This window comes from Oculina patagonica, chromosome 1 (assembly GCF_052425735.1).
Source record: "Oculina patagonica isolate OP01 chromosome 1, crgOcupat, whole genome shotgun sequence".
Taxonomy (NCBI): domain Eukaryota; kingdom Metazoa; phylum Cnidaria; class Anthozoa; order Scleractinia; family Oculinidae; genus Oculina; species Oculina patagonica.
Window position 1 is genome coordinate 10,376,375 of NC_135758.1, and position 19,662 is coordinate 10,396,036.

The window sequence follows — 19,662 nt, forward strand, 5'->3', positions numbered from 1 at the left end:
TAAAGGACTCCCCTTAAATCGCGTGACAAGCAACAGAACTGACACTTCCTACGTAGAAAATCGATGGCGTTTTCTCTCGTAACTACATTCGTCACTTATTGCATTGTGAGCAGGTGTATATCGATTTTGCATGTACAAAGTGTACGACTTTTTGAGCGTTGGTAAATTAGAGCAAAGTCTGCGTTATCCGATAAAGTACAAAACAGATTTTAGTCATAGGGGTCTGCTTGGTATAAAACCCAGGGAATATAAACAACTTTCCCCACGATACAAGGTGCGAAAACTCTTTAGTTTCAAACACCTGTACACAGACATCCATAACATGTTTGTTTTAAAATCCATTAAAATATCATTTTTTTTAAGCGGAATTAAGTTGGTTAACTATCGACATAAATTACGCGGCTAATTACAGTGGCGTTTGATATACCGCCCGCACAATTTACCTACTGACAGAAAGACGCCATCTCTTCGTCAGATAATCAGTTCAGGGATCGTTATTTTATTAGTGGGACGCATCCATTTAGTTTTGGATTGATAGATGAGACAATAAATTATTTGCCCTTGTGGTCCTTAAATTCATTAGCGAATGCGTAAAGCCAGTAGTCCTTATTCATTGCCAATAGCGAAGCGCGCGAGTGACGTCATGACTCAGACAAGACTCAGACAAACAAACCGAGATGGCAGACGATTTTCTTAAAACACTTTCTAAGACAGCCGGTGTTCCTAAAACACTTTCTAAAGCAGCCTGTATTCCTGAAACACTTTAAGAAAACGAGAACTTCGCCTAGGTTCCATCTATTTCTTTCAAAACACGCTGATATTTTTTGAGCCTTGTGGCGGTTATATTCATTTGTATTCTATTTTTAGACCTTGCTCGCTTCGCTATTGCTTACACGTTTATATGACATCAATAAGTTAGCGGTGTGCTTAGTGTTACATGATCCAAGTTCAAGTTTTCCATTTCAAGTACACTAAAAGGTATGCTATCGCATTAACCGTAATTTTTAGTGAACAGCTGCTTATATTTTTTTTTACTTATATAATTGCATTCGTTCATGAACGTGCTGCGGGAAATTTTCCAACACACGTCTTGTTCAAACTATATATAGAAGTTTGGAACGACAAGCGTAAGGTATTAAACACTTAATCCAGCTCCAATTGGTAGTTCTTGTTAAGTTGACCGCTTAGAACATTTGAGGTGAGTAAAGTTCCACTGAGTTTTTTTTAATTCCAATTTTGAATCATGTATTTTTAAGGGTCATGACAAGCTTTTCCCTCATGAAATATGTTAACAAGTCCGTTTTTCGATTAAATCAAAATTGAAAATCTTAGTGACTTGAGCGACGATTTTTCCTTAGTAATGCTGGATTTCCACTGACGTGTAATTTTTTACTTGCGTGAAAAAAAAATTAGTGACAATGTATGAACGACTTGCGTAAAGGTGTACGCAAGTTATTTATACATTGTCTCTAAATTTTTTCACGCAAGTAAAAAATTACGCGTCAGTGGAAATCCACCATAAATGTTGGAAAATTCAATTACGACGTAAACCAACTCAGGAACTCAACTTAGCCATGTTTATTGCTCAGTAACCGACCTTTGGCTGAGGAAAAGTACACGTTGTCGCGGCCTCTTGGCGGCAACTGTTCATGAGCTCAGTGAAAAAAAATGAGCGAAACAGGGAATTTTAAGTGTCGAGATCACAGCGATTTTACGGTATGTCCAAGTTCAGATATTTCGTCAAATAGAAAACCAACATGGTTTTTGGAATCGCCCAACATTTCTAAAAACACATCCAATACTCTCAAGAAGTTTAAAAGAATCTTTCAGTGGAAATTCTGTTTAAAATTTTGGCTGCCGGTCATTTAGTCTATTTAAGACCGTGCCCGGCTGCCGGGCATATAGCCACAGCGAATTTATAAAAGTGAAGATTCCTCCCCATGAAGAAAGTTTCAATTTAACCGGCAAAAATGACAAAATAACCTGTTTAACCAAAGATCAATCCATACTGCCGTTTTTTCTTTATCGGTAAGTGCTTCCGGTTGAGCGTTTATTTAAACTAGCAGCTCAGCCAGACTCTGCCACGGAGACTGCTTCGGTAACTGCGACAGCTGAAAACAGCTGTTTATTGCAAACAAGAAATTTGTATAAGGTCTATTGTCGAGGAAACAATGAAAAGTTCAATTTAGAATGTTCCATTCGGTAGGAAGAAGCAGCTAAAAAGTCACGCAGAAACGGTCTGAGGAGAAATTCATGCTCGTCACATCCTTTGAGCAGTGTTGAGGGACGCTGTGATCTTTAAAAGGTCTCTTAACAATAAATGGGCAACAACATTTTCAAGATTGTACCCCGATAGAAAGGCTAGAAAATATCAAATAGCTGCGAAGGTTACTGATACATTTTTAGCAGCATATTCCATTCGAGAAAAGCTCAATTTCCGGAGTAAACCGTCATTTGTCTACCGCCTACTTAAGTTATTCATTTCTGTGTAAACCGCTTCTCTGATTACCAAAAAGAGAAATTAAAAGCCGAACGCATTAGTAAAAAGTTTTGCGAATGCTAACAAGGAGAAAAAGGTCTGAGTTTGGTTCTAATATCATCATGCATTTTTGCCCACAAACCAGCAAAATTTAGTCTGTACCCATAACATAAAATGCTCTTGTGTTTTTTTAAACACTCAAATTATATTTTTAATCTTTTTAGTAAGATGTGCGAAGCTTTCCACCTGCAATTTCGTTACTCGTTGGCCGTTTATTGTTCTTTATATTTATAAGTCGCCAGTAAATTACCTCGCATGTCTTGCCGAAATGTTTTCTTTTTCTAATATGTATTGTTTCTTTTTCATCAAGCGGCATTTGGGAATTAAATTTGATCGAATGTCTTTGCTCTCATTGATTTTTCCTTGCTGTCTTTATTTTTTCACTTCTGGACAGATGCATCTAGGCAAATGTTTGACAATTTTCTGTCAAATGTCTGGGGGTGTTAAAACATATTTCAACTTCCGGACTTGTTTCAAGGTGGCTATTTCCCCCTCCATTTAAACATAACTTTCCTTTGATTTCCCAAAAGGTGAAAACATTTCCAGGGGCGTAGCCAGCTTTCTGAAGAGTTGTAGGCCTGGCCACTCCTTGGTGGGGGAGTGGGGGGGGGGGGGGAGGTGGTTGGGGGAGGCGCGGGACATCCACCGAAAGACCCTCAGTGCATTCACAGCACCATTGCCATTATCGACTTTCCGATACCTATCACGCACTGGTCTTGCGATTTCAATGCACATGCTTTCTCATGAAGTGCTTGCCGACCCTTAACAAACGAGCGGGCCAAACAAGTAGGCCCGGGCCACGGGCCTATAGGCTAGCTACGCCCCTGATTTCTGAAAGGCATTTTTTCTTCCGTGCCTCCGTGCCTAACATTTTATAACACAGTGTTTTGACTTTCCGTATAAAAAAGAAATGACCGTGTTTAGTTTGAAAGTTCTAAAATAACGTTTTTGTAAATACACCAGTGTTTGGTTTAATATCAAAACGGAAAAACACGGAAATACATTCGATGTATAATTTTTGTCTTCCAAGATATGTTATTTAGCTATAGTCAATGACAGTTTTTAATGCGAGGTACAAATACGAGTTCCAGTAGTTAGGAGTACTTTGAAGATGGCGAGGAAAGACGTCCATTAGACCATTATTACAGCTTCTCCGATTTCAATTAATGTTTTAGAAGGCAGGTATCTAAAAAAGAAATAACACCAGGGGGGGGGGGGGGGTCTTTTTTTTGGGTTTTTTTTTGCCCCCCCCCCCTATAACACACCATGTACGGGATCAAAGCACCGTTAATTGTGATGCAACAGGAAGTCTTTCCAAATGCGTTTACACTTCAAGGCAAATTTACTTGGTACACTATTTAACTTCGGCTGTCGCATGCTTCGTATTTATGTCACAATTTGGTCTCATTACCGCCTTTCTCGCAACATTCGTACTAAGTAGCTTAGCTCAGGTCGCTTTTCAAGTCTTACGTGACAGTTGTAAGCAATATCGTACAATCTAAATCGCCTCTCTTAACGATCGCTGGAACTGGTATAAGTTGGTATTTATCATAAGCTTGAGTTAAATACGATGTTAAACGTTAAGAATAATTTATAGAAACGGTTAAAACAAGCAAAGTCTTGTTTATCTTAAAAATAATAATAACATATTTTTCCCTTTCAGGTTTTTAAACCCACAGTTTCATAATGGTCATTATCTTTTGGTTGGAAAACAGGACAAAGTTTTTCTTGCTCCTACTTGTTACTTCATTTTTCTTATTTTTCCTTCCTCCTGTCAAGTGCCAATATTGCAATACCAAAGATAGTAAGTTCCTCACGGACATTCTCAAAGGTCGAAGTAATATTTCAGGTTTCTTTTGTTACGCCACACATTTACACGTTATTTCTCCTCTCAGTCGCGTCGTTTGCTTGCAAAAACTGAGAGATAATGTCATTTTCATGTTTAGAGCCTGCTCCCCAAGGCTTGAGGGATGGTGGTAAAACTATACATACATATATGCATGGCAAGTTAATGAACATACAGGTATACGTATTTTATCGTTTTTTATTTGATTTTCCATTCCTACCAGATGCTCCTCAAGTTAAAATCTCTTCAACTCGGTCACCTACTGGAACATCAATTAATCTGACATGCGAGGCGTCGCAAGCTGATAAAATGGCGCTGAGCGATCAGACAAAACCACGTTCAATTGAATGGTTTGATCCACAAGATAAACAAGCCAGAAAATGCAAGGCTGGATCGCCGGTAGCTAAAGTTATGAGCTGTACTTTGATCATTGGTGTACTTACGAAAGACACCGTTGGAAACTACTCGTGCAAAGCAAGCGATGGCAGATACCACTGCAGAACGAAACCATTTGAGGTTGATTTCCAAGGTAAGCATGTTTGAAGTAAGAACAATTGTTAGGGTAGATAACCTGGAGTTCAGTGCATGTTCAATAAAGTCTCACTTGTCCTCATCTTCTGCCTTTGCTATAGTAAGATCAGCTGTGTGTGTTGTATGTGTATGTTTGGTGTGTGTGTGTGTGTGTGTGTGTGTGTGTGTGTGTGTGTGTGTGTGAGAGAAAGATTAGCTGTAAATTTGTCCACCTTATTAATGTTCCCTATGCTTACTCCCTTATTCACTTACATGATGTGTTTATAGCACTCCAGGTGATCTTTTTGCCTAAAGAATTTAACTGTCGCTGACGCAAGCACAAAATTCAAAAGCCCGGGTTTTCTTAAGTTTAATTTCATTTTGTTACCCTTCATTTTAACCCAGGAGCAGAGTCAACAAACAAGAGTAAAGCACAACCAAAACAAACAGGTATTGTTATAAATGCTGGTCACTTAACGGACGCTCTAGTTGGTTGTGTAGTCCTTCTGCGTCAGACGCGACTACCAGCCGCTGTTTGAAAAAAAAATCCCGCAAACTTTCCCCGAAGACGGGATTCAAGAGAGTGGTGCAAATCGAGCTTATAAAAACGCGCCCGACTTTATCTTTTTCTGATAATTATCTATGGCAGCTTGTATTTCAGAAAGCAGCATTTATCTACACAATAATAGGTCATTCCTGTATTGCATAATGACCTGTTTTACATGAGCTTTATTCACACAAATGAAAGTTACCATGCAAATAAAACTCATTTTAATATAAAACGTTTAGCATCAGGACTCGTTGGCCATAGTGCCTGTCGGAATTTACCGTGGCAGAAGGACTTACACAATAACTAATAGGCCCGGGTTTTTTTTTATCTTGTTGCCTTTTTTTTCAGTGTCTGAAAATTTGAACGCAACAACAGAATCAACAACGCAGAAGCATGAACCAACGCAAGAAAACGGAATATCCAGCTCCAGTAAAACACCAACTTACATCTTATATGCTGTCGCCGTTACTTTATTCCTGGTGTGTTGTTCCCTTTTGAGCTTCTGGTTAAACAGAAGAGCACAACGTGAGCTTATTAAAAGGTTAGTCATTGCCTTTATTACTTCTGCTTCTTCTAAAGCGTCATAAATGCATCGATGATACTTGCACAAGAAACTGAACCAAAATTGATTAAAAAATTTTCCAAACCTTTCTGTCCTTATTGCCTTCTGAAGACTAGCGGTATGAAGCCGAAAAGTCGCGATTGCCATTACAAGTGACTGCACATCGTGAGGCGATGGCAATATTTTATTATTAAATATTCCAAAGTCTGAGTATGCTGCAGATACAAGCTTGCAACAGAATGCTTTTGATGTCTTGTGTTTCTCAAATGCTTCAAATCAATGCCTCAAAAGCAATAGAATAGTGCGCTATGCCTTTACCAGATTGACCCTATTTTTGCATCTTTTGCAGATCCACTTGTTCAGTTCGTGAAATAATTCCCCTTGATAAATGGGAAATTCTTCCGGAGCAAATAAAATACAACGAAAAACTTGGCCAAGGAGCGTTTGGCATCGTCTACAAAGCGACTTTAAAAGAACGAAAGGGAATAGAAGTGTTTGACAGTAGAAATGGACTAGAACCAAAGAGGGCATGCCAAGTGGTCGCTGTCAAAGTATTGCAAGGTATGTATACACTTTATAAAGTACTTTCGGTGAGCAACAAACGGGCAGATAAGACTAAATACAGGGGGCTGTGTCGACTTTGCCTTAAAGAAGCATAAATATATTAATATTTTTTTATATATCCCTCTCATTTAACATGCTAGTCGAATACTTTATTGAATCGTAGCAGAAAATCCGAGAAGCCTCGGCAAATCATTAGAGTTTGCTTTTATGCCGATCGACTGAAGGGTTTTCAACGATTGCCTTTTGCATGTTCACAGCGTGCTACATTCTTACCTGAAAACGTTTTCTTGGTTGTGCATAGATGATCCCAGCGACGAACAGAAAGAAGTTTTCCTACATGAGATAGCTCAGATGAAGTTGTTGGGTTCGCACCAGAACATCGTATCCTTGGTTGGTTGTGGCACATTGCAGGAGCAAAAGTTCCTGGTGATAGAGTACGTTCCGTTTGGTGACTTGCTGCAGTGGTTACGAAACAGGAGAAAATCGGTGAGAACTTGTGTTATCAAATACCTGCCGTTCGCGTTACGGTCTCGGCCTAGATATTCCAACTCAAACCAGGAATCCCCGTTTCTAACATATGACGTGCAGTGCAGTGTCAATGCTTTCTCGATTAACCAGATTGTTCTACTATAGATAAATCGACACGTGACTACTGAAGAAAAGGGGAAGAAGGGACATTGTGATGGCAGCGAAACTTTTGATGATCTAAGAATTAAATCTGTTGAAGTAAGTGTTTGGATCAACAATCAATCAATTAATCAATCAATCAATTAATTAATCAATCAAATTAATGAACAAGCTGACAGTCAGTAAGCAAACGAAATGGAAAAAAAGGAGTGAACAAGCGAAAAAGAGATTGAGCAAACGAGCTAACGAGCAGACCGAGAGAATGATCGAGTCGAGCGAACGAGTAAAAGAGTCGATAGTAAGCTAAACGCAACAGCAAACAATATATTTTTTTTATCTTCGAGACCTAGAAACATGGAAACAGATGGACAATATACTTCTCACAGTCCAAGTTTAATAACCATTTCTGATTCAGTGATAATGTCATCATCGTTGTTTCAGATACAGATAACTGAAGATCAGGGACAGACAGAGCAAGCCCCGCTGATTATGAAATTGTGTCCATCAAAAGATACAAGAGATGTCGTTCTTGACGTAAGCCTTTCTTCTCACGATTTAAGGAGGTGATGTAGTTTTTTTATATTATGGGTGTATGTTTTTTTTTATATAGTTTTTTAAATTTTTTTTTTTTTTTTTTTTTATTTTTTTTTTTTTTTTTTTTAAAAAAAAAAAATTTTTTTTTTTTTTTATTTTTAATTAAAAAATTTTTTTAAAATTTTTTTTTTTTTTTTTTTTTTTTAAACCAAAACTTAATGAAGTAAGAAGATAATACACAAACAAAGCTTCTTTTACACTGCATGTTCTGAAGACATTTTCTATTTTATTTTTTCAATAATATTCATTATGCAGTCATATGTATGATTTTCTTTCTTGATTTGTTTTATATTTTCAGCAAAAAAGTGAAAATTTCCTTGATGAGTCGACGCCATTGATGTCACATGGAAATAGTGACGCTGCTGTCATGTTGCATCTTGAGGATAACGACAAGACAGCAGACAGCTTTACCACACAACAGTTGTTTTCGTTTGCTTGGCAAATAGCAAGAGGAATGGTAATGGATAAAAGTAATTAATTCTTAAGATGATGCTTTAATAATTAGTCTCACTCTACTTTCTTGAGTATGAATACTGTTAAACATGTTTAACCAACCAAAACCCTACACGTACTACAGGTATATTCACTGTAAAGCCAGGTCCATTAGAAAGCGAGGAAAAAAGGCTGCCTGTCAATTAGTTATTCTCAACAAAATATCCTCTTAGATTTATCTGATCCTTTTACTAGAATCATCTCGCCGAAAAAAATTTCATTCACCGGGACCTGGCAGCTCGTAATATTCTGGTTGGCAGCGATAATCGAGTCAAAGTGTCAGACTTTGGATTGATGCGTCAAATCTACGAGGACGTCGTGGACAGCGGGAAAAAGCGTACAAAGCTTCCGGTGAAATGGATGGCTCCTGAATCGATTTTTCACCAGTCGTTCACCATCAAGAGCGATGTGTAAGTTTGAATTTTCGTGTAATCACATGGCATCAATGTAAATGACGTTTTCGAATAGGTCTATAACACTTTACAATGAGGAAACAGCATTTACCCAGCATAACAAACATTGGAATCATGTTTCACAGTCTTCAGACTGGAAATGAAAGATTAAGAATCACTCAGTCGTGGATTTGCTGCGTTTTACCGTTGTTTACACCCATAAAAGTCCCAACAGTAAATTGTTTCAAACACAGTACTACCGCGTCTTAGGTTTCCTGTTTTGGTTTATCTTATAGCTGGTCCTACGGTATTGTTCTTTGGGAAATGGCAACCATGGGTAGGTTTAAAATTTACTGTTTCTTTCTTATTTTACTTCTTAATTTGCAACAAAAATAATTATACAAAGTTGAGACTTTTAGTTGTGCTGACGTAAACGATTTTTTTCTTAATATTTTCACGATTTACTAATTTTTTTACTCATCATTGTGTTACAATTTAGGCGGTGTTCCGTATCCCGCATTGACCAATTCTGAGCTGTGTAGACTACTAAAGACTGGTTATCGCATGGAAAGGCCCCATATGTGTTGTGATGAAGTGTAAGTAGTAGAACTAGCGTGTCTTTCAATGGGTTCAACTTCAGTTCAACAGTTTAGTTAACTTTATTCTCCATATCATTGGTAGACACGAACTGATGACTGAATGCTGGAGGGAAGATCCATATCTTCGCCCGAGTTTCTTACAGTTGATTGACAGACTGGAGGTGATTATGATGAGGGATGTACCATACTGTGACTTGAGCAAGCACGATGAGTCCAGATCATACTACAACGTTCCCGCCAAAGATGTTGAAAATAGCGGATAAGAAAGTGACAATAAGCATTGTTGTACCAATTAAAAGACCAACAGTACTAAGAACAATACTAACTTTATTTTAATTGTTTCTCTTGTGGTTTATGTTTTGTTTTGGTTGAAAAAATTTTCAAGCCAATTTGACATAATATTTCCTTTGTTCCAGACTATGGTATCCTAATAAATACGAAACATTGAAAATCGAAACCAGGACTAGAAATGCTAAGTGGTAAAACGGGCGGTAGGCAATTGATTCCACAGCTTTTTGAGTTCCTCCAAACTTTCACGAGTGTCTTTCAGCTACGATAGAAACACGCAAAATGTTTTCTATTTTCTTTAGAAGATGCTGCATGGAAATGAGAGTAAAGTCACTTGTTTATTGTGATAATAAAATTGTAGTGAGTGAAAGCATTTGTACAGTGTATTTTCTTATTTTAACTGTAACATGCGCATATAATTTTGAAAATGCATTTCTTCATTTATACAATTAGAGTTAATATTAACTCTGATACAATGAACCGTTTATCGTTAATCGTGCAGCATTATCAAGTATTTACCAATTTGAAATAAAAGCTATAGACAAAAATGGAGAAAGCTGAAACAGAACCAGTTATTCATATTGTGCAATTTGTGTAATGAAAGAGATGGGAGGGAAGAAACGAACTGCATTATTGATTAACATATTAGGCTAGCAATAATGTGTTATTACGGTCACAGAATGAATCTTTTTCTTTAAATTTATGCATGAATATTGGCTTTTTGACTAAGAAAAACAGAGGAACTGCTGATAGTCCTTTGTTGATGCTTCTAAAGTTGTAGCCACGTTATGACGAGAGATGCGCAAAAAAATAAAATAAATAAATAAATAAATAAATAAATAAAAAACCTCTAGCATGAGACACCAAGAATAATGCATGAGATTTAAAAGCGACAGTTTTTTTTTAAATCAGACACAGCTAAAGGGGGAAAACACTTCATCACCATTCTAGTTATTTTGCTAAAAAAACGGCATCAACTATTTCAAGAATTATCAATATCGCTGGGTTCAAAAAGGAAATGAGCATCATTTAGTGCAATTAGACTTGTATGGTACAGCATGAGCCAATTTGCGGTGAACAATGGGATGACTTTCGTCGTCAAGTCTGTAGATCGAACCATTAACTTAGTAATGGCCATGGGAACTAATTAAACTAGACTAAGTCTAAGACTTATATACTTAGACTAGCGTTTACACTTAGACCTACATTTGGACTAAACCTAGTTGCTATGGCTACGAGCAAGAGATGATGTCTGAGTAGCTTGATTCCTTGCTGCGGTGTTCTCTAGTGGCATAACGCCAACACGTCGGAAAGGGCGATTGCAGCAGATCAGTTCACGAATAGCGCCACGGAACTCCGGAATTCGCAAAATATATACAAGAGGATTCATAAAGGAGTTAGCTAAATGCATAAACTTACATATCAGGGAAAGATCATTAAATAGCTTCATGTTAGAATATACACATTTTAGACATAAATTGATAATGCTTAGGATTATAGGGTAAGGCAGCCACGTAAAGACAAAAATCAACGTGGCAATAACAAGTGTAATCGCCAGGCGCTTGTCCTTTTCTCTGCTTCTTTCTTGTCCAGGTGAATCGCTGCTTCTCACCTTAAACCATAGTGTTACGTAGGCTATGACAGTCACAAAAATTGCGACGCAACATGATGCTAACACCACGTGAAACATAAAAAGGTGTGGTAATAACCGAAACATGTCTAGCACGGGCAAAGATGCTACTACCAATGCAAGAAGCCAAGGTACTGCAATGAAACAAGCGTACGTTAGCGGCGAACTGGTTCTGTGATGCAGTGGCCAACCCATTGCGAAAAGCCTTTCGAGTGATATGGATGCCAAAGTGAATATTGAAGCCATTCCTGATAGAAAATCACAGAACCAGAATGCAGCCCTTGATTTCAGTGTAAACTTGGCGACCCCCAGGATAATACAGGTATATATCGGTACTGATACTAATGCAACCATGAAGTCTGCACAAGCCAGTGAGACAAGTAAGTAGTGGGGAGGTCTTTGGAGTCTCTTCTTGGTAAAGGCTGCAATGGTGAGGGAGTTTGTGGCAAGTGCTACTATCCCGATGACACCGAGCAGGACACTCCATGTTATCATCGCTGGTGTTGGAGGAGCAGGCCCAAGATCAAATGTTGAAAAATCGAATTTTTGTTCAGTGTATAACGTGCTGTTGTTGTAAAACATGTTTTAAACCCTCTGTAAGACAAAGGAAAGGCGAAAAGTAAGAATGGAAGACAGATGGAAGAGCTTCGGCAAGTAACAAGAAGATGTTCAAAATAAATTTAACTAATAATTATCTGTCTGACTTCTAACTGTCGCTAAGGCGTAAATCGCATCATTTATTTATTTTGTTTTGTTTTGGTACACTGTCAAAGCAAGTAAGACGATAAATTTGTAATCTCTACCCATATATAGTGACTAAGCTTTTTTTCTCTCCTTATGAGAAAAAAAAAAGTCAATTTGGAGCTCATTTAATCAAAAACTTGCGATGAAAACGAAGTTTTAATTTCCAAGAGATTTAATTTTCCGTGTGGTGTGTGTGCGGTACGCATAATTCTCATTGCACTTTGTTGGACTGTACCTCGAATGCACGAAAATTGAAATATACTATTGCGAGGAAATCGGGACTAAAAAAATCAGAACATATTGCGCTGTTATAGGAAAAGTAGAACTGATATCGTCGTGTTAAAAAAAGCATAGCTATAGGTCAACACCTGGTAAAACACGTTAAAAAGCAATATTTATCTAAGGCTACTGGACATGACGTCACAATTAAAGCCTTTACTCATTTGCATTAATTTTAATACTGAGGCTGGAAAATGCATTCGCTTAAACGACAAATCCGGCAATTATGAATTAAGAATGCTATGCCCTTGTCTGCTTGAAGTTGTAAAAGTACTAGCACGCTACAATATTCATGTACTAATTGTTTTATAGGCTTGTAGCAAAAATCCCTTAATTTACAGAGAGTAGAGTTGTGTCGCTTACTAAATGCAAAAACAACCTGTACTTGTAGTTTTGAATATTTAATTCTAGGAAAAAACATACTGACCGAACAAACTAAGTCACATTATAAGGTGTAAAATTTTTCATCAATTGTTCAAACACCGAATGTGTAAAACGGATGTCAGTCTCAGGATACATTTAAAATCTATGTTATTGAACAATGCAAAATTAATTGCAACTTATCTAACAGCGAAGGCAGGAAATCTCCGTCCGCTTTATTCATAATGAAGTTCGAGACGAAAAGTCGACGAAATAGGTCTGGTATAAAGAACATGCTGAGAATTTTTAAAACCTTTGAATACACCCATTAAAAAGCGGAAATCTGCAATAAAGCGAATGCGTCCCACTAACAAGCATTGGGATTTTTTCAACGGAACGTAAATAAAACAAAATTTGAAGCCCGAACGATTGCCACATTAATTAAAATATTCTAACTGCACAAAGGTTATCCCTGGTTACTTATATTGCACAAACTTTTAAGTTTCTGTCAGAAATAGGCTTGAGATTTTGGCCTGTTTATCATGGCAATGCTGTATTGTGTAACTGCAAAAATTCTGTACAAACTGCATTTGTAATCCATCTGACAAATACCTACTTTCATTCAAGTCTTATGACTGAGGCCTTATTTCTTGTGTTTCAGTGGGTCGTGCTGGAACTGCGTTTACAGCCCCAAAACTGATACTGTGTGCTATCGTGCGATAAAATAAGAAAAACGATTGGAGAGCCGGAAACACATCAGAATTATACAGTAGATATATTATTTTTAATTAAGCTACCTTTATTAGAGTTTCCTGTGTTTGTTATAATTAAGATCTCAGCTCTAAAACTGGAGTTCTCGATGACAATAAAGACAATATTTGCTGGCGCTAATATGAGAGTCGTTTTATTAATTTTTTCGATTCGCGATTTAGGCTTCATATATATATATATATATGCGGTTTTCAGATCGGCATGCTTGTGAAAACGTCTTTTACCAAACCATATCGTGGCCTTATACTTTCGGGGTTTGTTATCCAGTTTGGTTAGTGCTTGAAGCGTTCACCGCGAATTCATTATTGTTTTGCACTTTGTTTACATGACGTTACATAACGTGAAACTTGTGAGAAATCAAGTGTGAACAGGTGTACCTTATCCTGCTGTTGTTGTAAACTAGAAATTACTTTTCCCTTATGATGGTTCGTTGAGCTCAGTAACCTGGGCTAGAAAGGGATTGTCAATGATGTTAAAAGATTACCGCCAAAAACAATAATAATTAAGAACCAACTTTATGGGAAATAAGACCTAAAGTGAAAACTGAGAACTTAATAGTGAATTATCTACAGTACCTGACAGCGTCGATGTCGAATGCAGATATACGTTTCTCATATAACTGCAATATGATGTCAGTTCGGATGCCAATATTAGTATTTGGAAACATTTATTAGCAGAGTATGTTCAAATGAAAGGAGTCGTATGCCGAACAATTTTCTGCTTCAATTTAACAAAAATCGGTCCGCAATGCGTACGTGTGGGGGCTTGATAATTTCAAATTGGATTCTTTTTTTTGTGAATTCATTTAGTACATTCAGTTTCCTTAAGGCTGCTATTTATTGCGGCAAATAATCTTTGAGATTTTTTGCAAATCGCCAAATTTAGTAGCCGCAGTAATTTCTACTCGCGAAATGTACCCTGTTTTGCAGTTTAAGCAAGATCAAAAACAAGATCAAAGAACCCACCGTACTTGTCAAACCCCATTAAAATCAGGTTTTCATTTCAACAATTTTGTCCAACAGGGCAACTATTTTTTTCAGCCTGATTCTTTTCGGCCGTCAGTGTTGACTGAAAACAAAAAAAAGAGAACGTTTTAAGAGTTTTCTCTTAAAAAATGAACCTGTTTAAGCGGCGAAGATCTATGAAACATTTTTTTTTTTACTTTACTATCAAAAATTCAAGATAAGTTTAAATTTGAATTTAATGAGAAAGGGAGCGTATTAATTGATATTTCCAACTTCAAGCTTTCTGAGACAGCTTTTTTATTCTTATGGTAAATTCGCAATTAAAATGCACACTTATTATCTGGTTTTGTTTCAAAATAAAACTATGTATAATAAAAGACACTAAAACGAGGAGTATTAAGCTTCCGAAAAAAGTTGAACTTAAAAAACAAAAATAATCGGAGCTGGGCGTCCTTCGTCTCCGAAATAATTGAAAAGAATTAAGGTTTCTCTTCAAAGTTCAAAATTTAAACTGCAAAAATAAATATGCATAAAGGCTTTTGAATCTGAATTTAATGCGATAGGCATCTTATTAAAAGTCCTAGCTTCAGAGTATTTGAGGACAATGGTATGGTAATGTCTTTTTTCAAATGTAAAAGAAAGTTCAACTTTCAAGACTTACTACAATTGGTACGATGTTCTTCGCGGCAAGGAGATAATCATTTTTTTAGTTTGCCTTAAAGGGAATAACTTCAGTATTACTTACCAACTTATTTTTATTTTAATCATTAAAAGAAAAAAAAAAACAGCTGTTTATAAAGCGAGATAAACTGCTGGGTGTGTTGAATAAATATAATATGAAAAATGCTAATACCGTCAAATTAAACAGCACCATTTCTTCGCAGCTGGTCTTTTCTTTTCGCGGACAAAAAAAACGAAATACGTCAAAATTCAACTGAAAATGGGCAAAACGTTCTTTTTAGTGATATATATGTTACGAGACGCGCGCTTCGTGAGTAGGGTGATGTACGGCTACCAATCATGCGTGCAACAAATAAAACGCTTCAAATAGCCATTTCTCATTTAACATTTTCGTTTATTGACTGATAGTTATTGGGAACAAAAATAAACCCAATAAATTTCCCAACAGGAGTGGATCACAAGTATTATTAATCGGGATAAAGCTTAAATATTCGTCAATTTGAATTTCGACAAGATAGCTTGACAAGATCTATATTTTAATAAGCAATATATTTACTTCTGTCCATGTGAAAGGAAAATACTTGTTTTCTGGTTTAACCTCTGCAGTTAAGGTTTTCTGGTAAAATTTGCGATCAACTTAAGTCTAAACCAGTTCGATCAAAAATATACACGTATTCTCATAAGTGCTAGTACCATTCACAAAAGTCATCTGCCACTGCAAAGTTTGAAATTTGCTTTTTATTTTCTAAAAAAACGTCGTTCCCCATATTAACACGTAAAAAAAACAGGAAGCTTCTTTTCTTCATCAGTCAAACAACGGTGTTATTTTAACTAATCTTTTCATAGATAACCCACATTGTATGTAAAAAGACTCTTTTTACCAACTATTCGATAGGAATCGAGTGAGCGCCCCGAGTAGAAATAAATTTTGTTCATTGTTAAAATTCGAAAGACCACATCGAATTTACTTTTGCAATCGCCGCTACCTCATCGATCACTTGAGGGAAAAAAATGGATATTTAAAATTTCTGACCAGTTGCTACTTAGTTCTTAACTCGACTTACTTTACGGAATGGAAGAATCCGCTGGTTATCAATAGCTCTTAAAAATAACGAGGACAAATCGTTCGCAGAAAGATATTTTCGGATGTTATAATAATAATCTGAACGTTATAACAACTGATGCTGAATAAATTTGGCTTGACAGTATATGTCAATTTTATTCATAGACAGGCGGGCGACTACACGGACAAATTGGACACATTTTTGCAATTCGTCATTACCCGATGTAAAAAACACGCTCTCCAATATATACAGTGAAATCCCGATAACTCGAACCTTCAAGGGAAATCGAAAAAAGGTTTGAGTTATCGGGAGTTCGAGTTATCGAGGGTAAAATTAATAAAAAAATGGCCTGGAGGGGAATCAAAAAAAAGTTCGAGTTAGCGGGAGGTTCGAGTTATTGAGGGTTTGAGTTATCTGGATTCAACTGTACATGCGCAAAGTCACCCGACATGACCAGTTGTTCATTCTCTGAAAAGGGGACTAGAAAATACTAAACGTGAATCGTGACAAAAAAGAAACAAAAAAACAATGAAATTTGATAAACAACCCAAGGCACTGATTTAGTTCACGCCTAGATGACGTTTCATGACTTTTATTGGCGGTTCACGTTATTAATATATTTCATTTTTTTACAAGGATATAAATAGGAGAGTAGATGTACGAATATTTAAATCAGGTATCACAAATGATGTTTCGATTATGTTACATTTCAGTATACATGCATATCTCTTTGATAAAACTTGGCCGAAAGTAAAAGACATAAAATCAAATAAAGTCATGTCACTCCTTTTGTTGCGCTGAGCAGAAAAACATTCAAAGGTTTCTGAAGATTTATATTGATATTCCTTTAATTGTAAGGCCTCTGTCCATATGGCCAAGAAGAATGTTAAGGCCAAGTGAAACGGGCTTGACATTCTCTCAATATTTATTGAGTCATTTCGAGAGATGAAGGGACCATGCCGTGTGAAATGGCCTTATCAAGCAATCTCAACAAAGTTTAAATAACTGGAATCACAGTATTTTCAACATTACTATCAATATTAAAACAACAAGAACAACAACCACAACAACAGCACAGTTTCTCCTGGGTCGCAATTGCGAACAATTTTTTCACTAAGTTTTCTCCTATTTTGATTGGCTTAAATTAGTACCAGTAATCACATGATTTCGAGTGCAATTTGGAATAAATAAGCACGAGAAAACTTTTCAAAGGCTAACCAAATTGCACGAGCCCGCAGGAATAAAGAATTCACTGATTTATCGTTCGGAGTTTAAAACTTAGGTTGTAAAGCGCAATGTTCAGCTGCAAACAACAAATTAAGCTCGATAGTAAACAAAGAATCATAAAAATCAATTCGTCTGCCATCTTGAATTGATGGTCGAAAGGGGACTGTGACAGAGACCACATGGCCATTTGACGTCAGCGTTTACGAAAAGTATCGTTTTCAGCCGTCCACACTACACCACCTAGCCAACGTTTTTTAAATTTACCCACTTTGAGCTACTTTGGAGAGCGTTTTTGAAAAGTCCCGTTTACGGTGACCGAAAAACGCCGTTTCAGTGTGGAAGGCTGGCCTAACCCGGGAAAAATGATGCGTTTTCAAATTTACCCGGGTCAGTGTGGACGGGGCCTGAGTTCGATGTATTAAATCAGTGTCAAATACACTTTCTGTGTCGCGGGTTTGAAAACTCATAATGTTTCAAAGAATGTATGGGCTCATTAGCGCTTTTACCACCCAGAAAAATGTTAATATCTCCTTCAATACTACACGAAAAGAGCCGAAATCTCACCGTCAATCCGTGAATAGCATGTTGTCTCCTCTACATAAAGTCGTATGCTAATGAACCAAAATGTAAGCAATAACGACAGCAAAGATTGCTCTTTATGCATATAGCAGGGAACACAACAACAGGAGATCGCTACGGGAACTGATCCCTTCACGACATTCAATTTGTAGTATTTTGTGAATGAAATTGGCCAGGTCGGTCGGTCGGTCGGTCGGTCGGTCGGTCAAGTTCGCCCGCCTGTCACCCAGACCCTCCGCTCGCCAGCCTGATCATTCATGGTCACATTTATCGACCAACTGGTCAATAAACAACGCTACAGTCATTAATTCCTCAAGCAAGAAAGGCACAATCAATAAATTCATTTTAATTAATTTTATTATTCATTGCAAATTATTCATTTTCTTTCTTATTAGCCATGCAAATAATTATTCACTAATTTTTATAAGCCATGCAAAGAAAATTAAATAAACGTTTCAAACAACCGATACTATGTTTTCCAAAGCATGAAGCCACCAGAAGTATTTACTCTCCCCTCCCCCCCCCCCCCCCCTCCTGCATCGCAGGTTACTTCATGGCAATTTTTGTCATCTTTTCTCAACAGTTTGCCGATACCCGGTTAGTGCCCGAACCAAGGAGGCTCATTCCTGAGTCCAGCGTACTAACCATTAGGTCACCAACCTCCAACGCTTTAAGTGTAAAGTTTTCAACGTTTTAACTTAATGTAAAGCAATTTACCTATTCTTAGCCACTTAATGTTCACAATATCAGTATTTTAATTAACCAACTGAAAAAAAATTATAGTAAGAGGCCAGCATAGACACAACGTATTCTCACGATTAAACGCGTTGTGGGGATTGGGGAGGGGGCAAGGGAGGGGGGGGGGGGGGGGGGGTCGTGATTTAAAACTTGAATCCGTAGACCTGGCGTTTATTAGACGTTATTTTTTTTTATGATCTTCGACAACCTCATTTTTGTCATATATACCTTCAGGTTCCTAAAAATAATAATAAAACAACAACGACAGCAAAAAACATTTTATCTTAGGCGTCAAGGCGAGAATGAAAAGCACAAAGTCTTATCGACTGCGCCTCTGATCAATAAACGCGGCATTTATTCGGGTCCCAGCGTTTAATCGAAAAACTACGGTATGTGTTTGCGTAAATTATACATGCGTTCTAATATCGACCAATTAAAAGAGTCTTAAAAGCCCGATATCAAACCTATTTACTTGAAAATGTAGTGCAAATGTTACAATCATCTTGAATCACAAATCATTTAAAATATTTTTTCGAAGGGGTTAGGGTTAGGTCACGACTTTTGCGAATCTTGCCTTATACTTCCATACAAACTAAGTAAAGGCGCCAGTTTTTTCTTAATTACTGCAATCTGCCGGGTCAAAGGGTAACCAATCTTACTTATGTACTTACTTTTCCGTTATATTTGTTTTATTTTTTGCAAAAGCCAATTGCTTAATCGAGCCCTTTTAATGAGAAAATCTGCTTTAGAAATCACTCTCAAAGCTTTGAGTTACGGCCACATCTTATCCCGAACACTTTTGAAAATTAAAAACTGACTTGGTTTAGAGCGCGAGAAAGAAAAGGTTCGAGGATTCATTTTCGTCTATACCTGTACTAGTATGTTTAACGTGTTTTACGCAGCGAATCTTAGAGCACATCATTACAATGCCTTTCTTTTGTAATATAATGTTGCCAACTGTTGCTAATCTTTTGAAATTGATGCGAATTTCCCTGTTTTTCTATTGCAATTAGAAAATAAACCGATTTTTTTTTTAAATTATAGTAATGGTTAGAAAGTCG

The 19,662-nt window shown here is 37.0% G+C and overlaps 2 protein-coding genes across 5 annotated transcripts; one reads left to right on the forward strand and one right to left on the reverse strand.

The window, feature by feature from the left end:
- Positions 1-830: 830 nt before the first annotated feature.
- LOC144656080 (platelet-derived growth factor receptor alpha-like) lies at positions 831-10,007 on the forward strand. Of its 3 annotated transcripts, XM_078516314.1 has the most exons (14): positions 831-1,198; positions 4,203-4,343; positions 4,609-4,914; positions 5,301-5,345; positions 5,794-5,986; positions 6,357-6,568; positions 6,873-7,057; positions 7,205-7,297; positions 7,640-7,732; positions 8,091-8,249; positions 8,480-8,694; positions 8,973-9,013; positions 9,176-9,272; positions 9,358-10,007. In XM_078516314.1, exons 2-14 carry the CDS (start codon positions 4,226-4,228, stop codon positions 9,536-9,538), a joined length of 1,938 nt encoding a protein of 645 aa, XP_078372440.1. In that variant the 5' UTR covers positions 831-1,198; positions 4,203-4,225; the 3' UTR covers positions 9,539-10,007. The 3 variants fall into 3 exon arrangements, with proteins under 3 accessions (XP_078372440.1, XP_078372446.1, XP_078372431.1); XM_078516320.1 differs by lacking the exon at positions 831-1,198 and having other exon boundaries at positions 4,175-4,343; XM_078516305.1 differs by lacking the exon at positions 831-1,198 and having other exon boundaries at positions 4,333-4,914.
- Positions 10,008-10,070: 63 nt separating this feature from the next.
- Positions 10,071-14,042, reverse strand: LOC144656377 (melanopsin-like). Of its 2 annotated transcripts, none has more exons than XM_078516607.1 (2): positions 13,923-14,042; positions 10,071-11,787 (listed from the first exon to the last, which is right to left on the reverse strand). In XM_078516607.1, the coding sequence occupies exon 2, from the start codon at positions 11,773-11,775 to the stop codon at positions 10,783-10,785; it is 993 nt and encodes a 330-aa protein (XP_078372733.1). In that variant the 5' UTR covers positions 11,776-11,787; positions 13,923-14,042; the 3' UTR covers positions 10,071-10,782. The 2 variants fall into 2 exon arrangements, with proteins under 2 accessions (XP_078372733.1, XP_078372729.1); XM_078516603.1 differs by lacking the exon at positions 13,923-14,042 and adding an exon at positions 13,193-13,300.
- Positions 14,043-19,662: the final 5,620 nt, after the last annotated feature.

Coding starts and splice junctions, on each gene's coding strand:
- LOC144656080 (XM_078516305.1), top strand. CDS start 4,467: ATGTCATTTTCATGTTTAGAGCCTGCTCCCCAAGGCTTGAGGGATGGT. Junction 7,733..8,090: donor CAAGAGATGTCGTTCTTGAC/GTAAGCCTTTCT, acceptor TTATATTTTCAG/CAAAAAAGTGAAAATTTCCT. Junction 9,014..9,175: donor TTGGGAAATGGCAACCATGG/GTAGGTTTAAAA, acceptor GTTACAATTTAG/GCGGTGTTCCGTATCCCGCA.
- LOC144656377 (XM_078516607.1), bottom strand. CDS start 11,775: ATGTTTTACAACAACAGCACGTTATACACTGAACAAAAATTCGATTTT.